Source organism: Gavialis gangeticus, unplaced genomic scaffold (genome assembly GCF_001723915.1).
Source record: "Gavialis gangeticus isolate Ggan-Ray unplaced genomic scaffold, GavGan_comp1, whole genome shotgun sequence".
In the NCBI taxonomy this organism is placed as follows: Eukaryota; Metazoa; Chordata; order Crocodylia; family Gavialidae; genus Gavialis; species Gavialis gangeticus.
This window is the reverse complement of record NW_017729034.1, coordinates 73657994-73669396: the sequence shown is the minus strand read 5'-3', so window position 1 is coordinate 73669396 and position 11403 is coordinate 73657994. Positions and strand designations below refer to the sequence as shown.

The window sequence follows — 11403 nt, the reverse complement described above, 5'->3', positions numbered from 1 at the left end:
AATACTACCAAGAAATTTAATTTGGAAGTTTTCTTGGCTCCAGCGTTACCACCGCCTGCTCACTGCAGGGGGATTTGCCCTTTTTGTTTAATTTTTATTTTCCAAAAGCACTTAGCCCCTGGCTGCAGAACAGAGAATTTCCCTCCATGACAGCCATCCCCTTGCCCACCCCCCAAAAAAAACATAAGCTCTAACAAACAAAATGCTACCCCACACAAACAATTCTCCTTAGTCCTTAGAATAGATTAAAGCAGTGATTCTCAACAAGGGTGTGCGGAGTGCCATGCAACGTTAGCATTGTTAGGAGTGCAAACAAGGTTCATAAGATAAACCCAGAAATTTCAAAAAGGTGTTAAAAAATAGTTTAAGAATTTCTGACCCTTCTGAGATGGTTGCAAAAGAAGAATTGCTCTATTATCTTTTCATAGCCAAAACAGAAGTGAAAGCTATGAGCTGGCATTTCCTGAGGGATGACTTAAATCTGAAACACTGGACTAACGTAATAGATATTAGTTGTATCGCGTAATGTTGTAGTGTAAGGTTCTTATGTAGTAAAGTTGGTAAGGATAGTATAAGAATCCGTATAGACTAGCACTGAATATTTGAATTTGCCCATTAGCTAGAATAATCTCACAGTAAATTAAATGTGATTAGGGGTGTGCGGGTACAGATAATTTAGAGCAGCGGTTTCATAACCTTTTTGGACTCAAGGCAACCCTCACTGGATTTGAAGCATCACTCCATAACTTATGTGAATTGAGTGGCACCTAGTTTTCAAGAACAATTTATATATTGCAGTGCTTATTGCCTTGTAGAGGGGCCAGGCAGTGGGGGTGGCAAGTTGACCAGGAAGGGACAAGCCTAAGCGCTAATCGGTGTATATGCTTAGACCTCACAAAAATCTCCTCACATCCCATGGCACCTTTCAATTGATCTGGGAGCACCCCAGACTTGGGGTAAGAAAGAATCACTGGCTTAGGGTAACAAACTCAGCTGAGAGGGATGTTTTCCTCTGCCAGTCAGCCTAGTTTATTTGACATGTATTTTGTCAAAACCCATTGTTTAGATGTGTGTCCTTAGAGGAGAGTGTCCGTGGCAAGCTTTAAATTGAAAAAATAATGTTTAGTTGTCCAAGCATAAAAAAGATCTGAAAGAGATCCTAGCAGGTGAAAAACTACTTTTTCAGCTCTGGGATGTGATGGTGAGAATTTGGCCAGAGTTCTTTAAAAAAAAATAAATAAATCACTCTTGGACTGATAGCAAGCACTAGAAATTTGAGCCCAAGGGTAACTTTCTGTAAATACCACATTTACCCATATCCAAGATGACCCCTCCCCCCCTCCCAATAATTAGATTCTATACATGCAAAATTATACATTTGTGAATTAGACTCTAATTAGTGGAAGGCTGTCTTAAATTTGTGCCCCCACTGCTGTGGTGAGGAAAGCAGCAGTGGGGAGTAAGGGACCAACCCCCCCATCCCTTGCTCCCCTTGTACCTCTGTGCCTGTCCCTTTGCTGCCTGCATCCCCTTTTGTGTCCCCTGCCACCTCCCCCTCCATGCCTATGCCTGCCCTTTGCTGCTTGCCCCTGCTTTGCCCCTTGTGCCTGCCCCTATCTCCCCCCATCCCTGCCAATCCCCCCTTCACCTTCTCCTGCAGCTCTGTTCCTCTGGGGCAGTCAGCAGCACGGCAGCTCCAGGCCAGGCAGGGTTGTGGCTGGAGGGACTGAAGGCAGAGCAGAAGGTAAGGTGTGGAGGAGGTAGTGGTTGGAGAGAGAAAGGGTACAGGATCCCCACCATACACCCTGCAGTCTCCCCCATGTTCCCTCCCCCTGGCCATGTGCCCCCTTTCCTGCCAAGCAAGCCATTCCAGCCCAGGGCAGGCTCAGCTTTCTATCAGTTTATGCATATGTATGCAAGTAAAAGAAATGTATTTTTGTTTGCAGAAATAGTTATAACATTACTGCTATACCATTTCCTACATAGCGTGCTCATTTTGCAACGTTACCCTCAAGCTAATGTGCTAGAATCTAGGACTGCCCGTACCATTTTTTGTTACGTGTTGCACAGCGCTCTTGGCTAATCAAGCTGATTGATTAAAACATTCCATTTCAGAACTACAAGCGTCATATGGATGGCATGTACGGGCCCCCAGCAAAACGCCACGAAGGAGAAATGTATAACATGCAGTATGGCAACCAGCAGCAAGAAATGTATAACCAGTACAGCAACACTTACTCTGGACCAGACAGGAGGCCTATGCAGGGACAGTATCCATATCCATATAACAGGGAGAGGATGCAGGGCCCAGGACAAATACAGCAGCATGGAATACCACCCCAAATGATAGGCGGCCCCATGCAGTCATCATCCACCAGTGAAGGTCCTCAGCAAAACATGTGGCCAACCCGAAATGATATGCCTTACCCTTACCAGAACAGGCAAGGCCCTGGAGGCCCCACACAGGCCCCACCCTATCCAGGGATGAATCGCACTGATGATATGATGGTACCTGATCAGAGGATAAACCATGAGAGTCAGTGGCCTTCTCATGTCAACCAACGTCAGCCTTCTTATATGTCATCCTCAGCCTCCATGCAGCCTATCACTCGACCTCCTCAGTCGTCCTACCAGACACCACCCTCAATGCCAAACCACATCTCTAGGGCTCCAAGTCCAGCATCTTTCCAGCGCTCTTTGGAGAATCGTATGTCTCCAAGCAAGTCTCCTTTCCTACCCTCTATGAAGATGCAAAAGGTTATGCCCACAGTTCCAGTATCACAGGTCACAGGTCCTCCACCCCAGCCACCACCCATTAGGCGAGAAATTACCTTCCCTCCAGGCTCTGTAGAAGCATCGCAGCCAGTCTTAAAACCAAGACGAAAGATTACCTCAAAAGATATTGGTGAGCATCCAACAAATGCAGAAATAGAAATACAGAACCTGGTTTCAGTTCTGATTTCTTTTCTTTTTTTCCCCTATTTTGAGTTTATGACCTTGCTTTGAAAGATAAACTCTGGTAAATGTACAGTGATTATGTTCTGTTAAACCATGATAGCACCAAAACACTCTTGTATAGCATGGGCGGTTATCCCACATGTCAGATATAACCCAAGAAATGCAGCATGGGATTTCAGCAGCTTGGAACAAAAGGAGCGTTATGTGTTGAGACCAAGTCAGTCGTCTTGAGACCGGTAGTCCTCATAGTTCTGTGTTTGTATTAAAGATCAGGGCAGCTTCAGGCTCTCAAATTTCACGTTACCCACTGTTCCAATATCCATGCCAAATGACCAGTGTATTTATTAGCTGATTAGCTGAAAATTGGAACATTGTATGAGAAACATACCAGACACAGTATCACTGCATCATTTCTTTATGCTCACCCAACTTCATAGTTTCATAGTTGGTAGGATCGGAAGGAACCTAAGCAGATCATCTAGTCCAACCCCCTGCCGTGGGCAGGAAAGGATGCTGGGCTCAAATGACCCCAGCTGGGTGGCTGTCTAGCCTCTTTTTGAAGACCCCCAGGGTAAGGGAAAGCACCACTTCCCTTAGAAGTTGGTTCCAGCTCCTAGCCACCCTGACTGTGAAGTAGTGCCTCCTGATGTCTAGCCTGAATCTACTCTCAGTCAACTTATGACCGTTGTTCCTTGTTACCCCCAGTAGTGCTTGGGGAAACAGAGACTCTCCCTTTGCCTGCTGGTCCCCGTTGGCAAGTTTATAGGCAGCCACCAGATCCCCCCTCAGCCTTCTCTTGTGGAGGCTGAACAGGCTCAGGTCCCGTAGCCTCTCCTCATAGGGCCTGTCTTGCTGCCCCCAGTCATGCGAGTGGCCCTCCTCTGGACCCTCTCAATGCTGTTCACATCCCTCCTGAAGTGCGGCACCCAGAACTGGACACAGTACTCCAGCTGTGCCCTGACCAGTGTCGCACAGAGGTGGAGAGTCACCTCCTTGGACCTGCTCGTGATGCATCTATGGATGCATGACAAAGTGCGATTAGCCTTCCTGACTGTGTCCCCATATTGGCGGCCCATGTTCATCTTGGAATCAGTAGTGATTCCAAGATCCTTCTCTGCCTCTGTGCATTAAATAACCTTTTGCTCATTCCAATACATCTGCTCTTGAAAATCAGAACTTTATTTTTTTTTTCTCCACAATTTTCCCAATTTTCTTTCTTTCTCTGAGTGTTACAATTACCCCACTACAGGTGCTCAAGTTTCCACTTTTCCTTTGGTCCCATCTCATTGGTTTTATTGTGGCTTATTTGTCCCATTTTATCCTGGTGATAGACTTACGTAAGTCAGCTCCTCCAAGATGCAGCTTCCATCATATTTGTCCCCTCAGCCAACCTGAGTTATCTGCACAGCAACCACTGCACTACGTGACTTTGAATACTTTAATCATATGTGATCTCTATCTCTGCAGTGTGCTAAACCAATTAAATACAATTCAGTTGGGATAAGGTGCCCCCAGCCTTCCTTCCAGCTGTCACCCCAAGAGAAGAGTAAAGGTCTGAGATTAAAAGAGAATTATGTGTCTTGTTGGTGGACCTTTTGGTTTGTTGATTTTGTTTCTTAGATTTTTCAAGTACTCAAATATTAGAAAGACTGTTTCAGCATAGGCAAAGGCAGGAAAAAGTGTTATTCAGACACCCCTAGAAACAGTAGCTTTCTGGCTTTACTTTTTGCCATTATGCCAGAAGAACAGCTGGACTCCACAGTTGAAGCAGTAATGCTCAGTGCTAGTTTCAAATCTGAGCGCACCATCTTTAGCAGATGAGCTTGCTTGTATTCTGTAAACCTAGCGTGACATAAGTCTTGTCTTGAACTCATGCAAGCATCCTCCAGTACAAGTGACACTTACTTTTCTTCCTTCTCTCATTCTCCAGTAACTCCTGAAGCCTGGCGAGTGATGATGTCTCTAAAATCTGGCCTTTTGGCTGAAAGTACCTGGGCTCTAGACACAATTAATATTCTTCTGTATGATGACAGCACTGTTGCTACTTTCAACCTCTCTCAGGTAGGTAAAATGGCATTTTACCATTTCTCAAACAAATGAGGGCAAAAAACTGCTTTGAGGGACACAAAAATTTAGATCTCTTAACGTTAATTATCATTTTCAAATTAAAAGTTTCCTTGACACGTTTTACTGATCTGAGTATAATAAATAGCAAGAAAAGTCTATATTTATATAAAACGGGGAGGGGGGGGATAAACTTTAAAGGAGGGTATCCCTTGTGAAAAGGAGCATTTATGGGATTTGAATATTTCAGGAGTGGAAGAAAGCAAATGTTCACAAGCAGAAATTCATAAAAGTAGTGTGGCAAGAATTAAAGTATTAGTGGGAGGTCCACAAAACTGGATATGAAATTGTTTTGAAATAATCTTTGAGTTATTGCATATGAGTTCTGTGTGAGATGCACTGAAAATGTATATTGGCTGGTCCAGCAATAGGCATACTAGGGTGCCATGTGTTTTTAACTGCATGTTAAAAAAATGGTGAATTAAGTTTTCACCAAAGGTGTCAGAATGATAAGTAGATGGCTAAAACTCACCGTTTATCCATAGGGCACAAAGTTTAGGATGTAACAGTATAAGCTTTTCCTTTACTACCTCCCAATATTGCTTCACTTGGCTCAAATAGGATTGCCTTTACAGTAAGGGTAACAGATACAGTGGTGATGAACATAATACAAAAATGATATCATAGCAGGGCAGTGCCAAGGCACCCCAAAAAACAATTTATATCACCCTGTTCTAGGAGCAGACCGCCCTGCATTCACCCACCGTGCCTTTTTGTTAACTGCTATATGTAGAATGCAGGAGGCTGTCTTGATCTTACTAAGATGTCCTTGAACTTGTGGCCCCAGCTTCCCGGGCCAGTTGCACAGCTCCATGCCTCCCCTAAACTGTCCCATGCTTTGCAGATGGCATCCTACTTGTCTTATCTGGTTTATGCCCCCAACTGGTCTGCATTCTGACTCAGGCCCCTCAGGCCTCTCCACTTGTCTTAGGCCCCTCAACTTGGTTCAGGCCTCCTAGCTCTGCACAGGCCTCTTGGCTCCCCTCAAGCCTCTCAGCTCAACTCCAGTCAGACCTAGCTCAGTTCTGTTCAGGCCTAGGGAACCCTCATGGTCCATCTGATCTTCCTTGCCCCATGCTTGTCTGTCAAGGTATACTGCCCTAGCCTTTCCCCTCCATGGGGTAACACACAAGGCGATGGGTGCTGAGGCTTTCTGGCACCCCATCCTTGTCTTTCACTGGAGTGGTGCAGGTGTAGAATTTCCTGGAGACTGCCCCACCACAGGCAGCCGCACCATACCAACCAACTCCAGCGGGATGCAGTTTTCCATCTTACCCAGGACCAACTAATAGCCTTCCCTCATCTCCCTACCTTCTCTCATGGGCCTCCCTTAGGGGTTCTGCCCCTCTCCTGGTCTTCTGGCCCTAACTCCATCTCATGGCTGTATCTCTACTCTTGGCTCTAATCCTTGCTCAGTCCCCTTGCTCTCAAGCCCTCCTCCTCAGATAGCTCCCTCAGCCATTGTCATTCTAGCTGTATTGGCCCTGATTCCTACCTCTCAGCAGTGGCCCCCATCCAGGGACCTTCATACCTCTCCAGGCCCTGGCCCCACCAACAGGCCGGTCGGTGCACTAAGACCTCTGTAGCACTGGATACCCTTTGCAGTGGGTTTGCCCTTTTAGCCCCCTCCTGGGCCCTGGCCACAGCCTAGGCCAGTCAAGGTCCTTGAGACCAGCAAATTGGCTGTCAGCCCCCCTTAATCATGGGTCCAGCCAGGCACTCCCCAGCAGTCATGCGGCCCTCCTAATCTACCACGTCTGCCAGCTCCTGAGTTTGCTGACTCCCTAAGTAGGCCTGGCCGCACCTGCTAGAAGCTCCGCAGGTCTGCCCAACTCCTTATGGAGGCAGGCACCCTTGGTGCCCTGCTACGGATATACATAGACTAGAATATGGTTTTGTGTTTATGGCCAATGGTCTTTGTTATCTTTGCAGAGTTTACCAGTAGATAAGCTAGACTGAGGTTTTGATTTTTTGGTTTTAGGGTTTTTTTAATATAGGCGTAGGCCTCATAGAACTAAACTAAAACCTCCAGTTTCTTTCAGATAGAAGACCAGATAGTTATGACTCTTTTGATTACTATTTTTTTAGGTTAATTTGACCAGTGATCAAGATTGTGTCTGTCTGGTAATTTTATTATTGTGGGGTGTTTTTTTCTTTCAGGGTTTTTTTGTTTAGTTTTGTTTGGTTTTTTCTTTGTTGTTTTTCATTCGGTTTTTATTTTATTTTTTAAATCTTGAGGGCTTTGGAAACCTTGAGAGAAACATAGACTATGGACAAAAGTGTCAGTTCAAGAAAAGAAAACTGTAGATAAAATACAAATTGAATATAAACGAGGAATGCAAAGAAAAGTATATGTTTTCATGGTTAGTTATGCCACAGTTAAGACAACCATCAAAAACCAATTCATATGTAGCCCTCTAGGAACACAATCATTACACATTAGTCAAGAAGGTTAAACACAAATGGATACTGTTTTTGAGGGTGACTTACAGCACAGAAAACCACCCTCCAGGAACAGCTTCTTAATATGTAAGGACATAAAACTATTCTATTTGCCTTCACCACAAAACAGATCAATTCCCAAAATTAGTAGTTCCAGGCATTGGAAGGTTGATTTCAGAGACAATGAATAGTAGTAATTGTTATGGTTTGCACTATGCAAGGATCTAGCTGTATATAAAGAGAGGACAGAAATGAAGAATTTCTTTCAGGAGATGTTTACTGTTCAAGGCTTGGCTTTTAATAGTTTGCAAGATAAGTGAAAGTGTTTACAGAAGTATAATTGCAGCTCTTGACACAGATCCATGCAGTCTAAAATGTTTGTCTAATAATTCTTTGTGTGTTCTTACTTTTTTCCCCCTCAGTTATCTGGATTTCTTGAGCTTTTGGTGGAATATTTTAGAAAATGCCTGATTGACATTTTTGGAATCCTTACGGAATATGAAGTGGGAGATCCAGGAAAAAAAGCACTTGATCACAACACAGCCAAGAAAGATGACAGCCAGTCCTTAGCAGAGGACACTGTAAAAGAGGAGGATAATGATGAATGTATTAATTATTTTGATGATGAGGAGGAGGAAGAGGATGAAAAATCTGAAGGAGAAGAAAAGAGCATTGTTTTTTCCACTCCTGGTGCCATTGCTGATCCAAGTGAGAGGCCAAAACAAGCCAGTAAATTTGACAAGCTGCCAATAAAGATTGTAAAGAAAAATAATCTATTTGTTGTAGACCGATCTGACAAACTCGGACGTGTTCAGGAATTTGACAGTGGGCTCCTCCACTGGCAGCTTGGTGGGGGTGACACAACTGAACACATCCAGACTCATTTTGAAAGCAAGATGGAGATTCCTCCACGCAGGAAAGCACCTCCTCCCTTGAACTCTCCAAACAAAAAGAAGGATTTGGAGGGGAAAGGTGAATCTGAAGAACAACAGGAAAAAAGTATAACGGCCACCATTGATGATGTCCTCTCAGCTCGACCAGGAGCGTTGCCTGAAGACTCGAGCTCTGGTTCCCAGGCAGAGAGCAGTAAATTTCCCTTTGGAATCCATCAAGCCAAAAGCCACCGGAATATTAAACTGCTAGAGGATGAGCCAAGGAGCCGGGATGAGACTCCTCTATGCGCCATAACTCATTGGCAAGACTCCTTGGCCAAGCGCTGCATCTGTGTGTCAAATATTGTCCGTAGCTTGTCTTTTGTGCCTGGCAACGACGCCGAAATGTCCAAACATCCAGGCTTGGTGCTGATCTTGGGAAAGTTGATCCTTCTTCACCATGAGCATCCAGAAAGAAAGCGAGCACCACAGACATATGAGAAAGAGGACGAGGAGGACAAAGGGGTGGCCTGCAGCAAGGATGAGTGGTGGTGGGACTGCCTCGAAGTCTTGAGGGATAATACATTGGTCACGTTAGCCAACATTTCTGGACAGCTAGACTTGTCTGCTTACACAGAAAGCATCTGTTTGCCAATTTTGGATGGCTTGCTGCACTGGATGGTGTGCCCATCTGCAGAGGCACAGGATCCTTTTCCAACCGTGGGGCCCAACTCAGTCCTATCACCTCAAAGACTTGTGCTGGAGACCCTGTGTAAGCTCAGTATCCAGGACAATAATGTGGACCTTATCTTGGCCACTCCCCCATTCAGTCGTCAGGAGAAACTCTACGCTACTTTAGTTAGGTACGTTGGGGACCGCAAAAACCCAGTCTGCCGAGAAATGTCCATGGCTCTCTTATCAAACCTTGCACAGGGGGACACATTAGCGGCAAGGGCAATAGCTGTGCAGAAGGGAAGCATCGGAAACTTGATAAGCTTCCTGGAAGATGGGGTCACGATGGCCCAGTACCAGCAGAGCCAACATAACCTCATGCACATGCAGCCGCCTCCTCTGGAGCCACCTAGCGTAGACATGATGTGCAGGGCAGCCAAGGCCTTGCTGGCCATGGCTAGAGTGGACGAGAACCGTTCAGAGTTCCTATTACACGAGGGTCGTTTGCTGGATATCTCAATATCTGCTGTCCTGAACTCTCTGGTTGCATCTGTCATCTGTGATGTACTTTTTCAGATTGGGCAGTTATGACATAAGTGAGAAGCCAAGCATGTGTGAGTGGAGATTAGAGGGTCACATATAACTGGCTGTTTTCTGTTCTTGTTTATCCAGCGTAGGAAGAAGGAAAAAAAAATTGCTCCTCTGCCCCATTCACTATTTACCAATTGGGAATTAAAGAAATTATTAATTTGAACAGTTACGAAGTTAATATTTGCTGTCTATGTGTATAAGTGCATCTTTTTATTTTATTTTTTTTTAACCAAAGTTGCTGTCTAGTACATTCAAAGGTCACACTTTTTTTTTTCCATAGATTATCCTTTTCAATGTTCTTTTCCATGTTTGTATTGCATATTTTTTGGGAAGCGAACTAGTGACTTAAAAAAAAAAATGTTGTGGGAAATCATTGTACGATGGGGAAAGAAAATCTCACCACTTCGAAACGAAAAGGTGAAAAATAACCAACATACCAAGTTCCTGTGTGTTTTATTTTTTCAGATAAGGAAAAAGTTTTAAAAAACATGTAAACCATCACCCAAAGCTCTGTGCAATAGAAGATTCTAGTGATGTAGGTGTAGGGGATCAAGGAGGGTGTGAGTCAGTAGTCAAAATACAAAATGCTATTGGTTTCTCCACAGGAGAAATGGTTACATTAGGGTAGGAGCAAAATTTAAAAAAAATAAAAATTTTAAAGTTAAAAGATTTTAAATACAAACCTGACGATAAACGTAAATTGCTTCCTCACCAGAACTGTCTTGTCTGCATCTGTTGTTCGACCTTCCACAATGACAGTTCTTCACAATTCCTTTAATCATTTTTTAAATATTTTTTTATTGCCTAAGGGCCGTGATGTATATAGAAGTTGTACATTAAACATACCCTCATCTTTTTTTTTTTTTAAGTACAAAGTTTTTAGTTTCTTTTTCATGATGTGGTAACTACAAAGTGATGGTAGAATTATTTTTTTTCTTTCATTTTTGGGCCATATCTCCAAAAAAAAAAAAACTAAAAAAAAAAAAAAACCGAGGGTAATGTACAAGTTTCTGTATGTATAAAGTCATGCTCTATTTCGGGAGAGCAGCCGATCACAATTTGCTTTATAAATCAAGGTGTGGAAATGGTTACGTATGGATTGATCTAAGAAAAAGGTTACCAGTCTACAGACAAAAAAATATATACAGAAAAAAGGAAGAACAACTTCAAAGATTTTTCAGTGATGAGAATCCGCATTTGTATTTCAAGATAATGTAGTTAAAAAAGAAAAAAACTTGATGTAAATTCCTCCTTTTCCTCTGGCTTAATGAATATCATTTATTCAGTATAAAATCTTTATATGTTCCACATGTTAAGAATAAATGTACATTAAATCTTGTTAAGCACTGTGATGGGTGTTCTTGAATAATGTTCTAGCTTCAATGTGGGGTACCAGAAAAGAAACTAATTACAAAAAAGAGCAATAATGGTTACTCTCTTCTCCCTGCTTTGATTATTGTGATTTTTTTTTAATATTAATCTGTTGTTCAACTGATGTGGTAAATTACTCTCCTGTTGAAATACTTTTCTATCAGATCCCAGAGAATAGATTCAGATGATTATTTATAAAATAGAGAATCATGAAAGGAGAAAACGTGATTGCCTGATGACAGTTCTGACTATGAGTTATCCACTCTAATTGCTAAGTTCAGGGACCATAAACTGGATGTTAGAAAAAATGACACACAAGGTGTTTATTAAAGCAATAACCAGCGCAAAGAAATGGACCTGTATTCACTATCTG

General features: G+C 43.2%; 1 protein-coding gene across 5 annotated transcripts in view; it reads left to right on the top strand.

Annotated features, from left to right (window-relative positions):
* The window catches only part of ARID1B (AT-rich interaction domain 1B), a 583022-nt gene extending 572011 nt beyond the window's left edge, over positions 1 to 11011 (top strand). For all 5 annotated transcript variants that reach the window (XM_019526890.1, XM_019526889.1, XM_019526886.1 and 2 more), the window contains 3 exons: positions 2116 to 2905; positions 4889 to 5019; positions 7947 to 11011. In XM_019526890.1, the coding sequence (XP_019382435.1) occupies positions 2116 to 2905; positions 4889 to 5019; positions 7947 to 9659 (2634 nt within the window). In that variant the 3' untranslated portion in view covers positions 9660 to 11011. The remainder of the gene's footprint in view (positions 1 to 2115; positions 2906 to 4888; positions 5020 to 7946) is intronic.
* Positions 11012 to 11403: the final 392 nt, after the last annotated feature.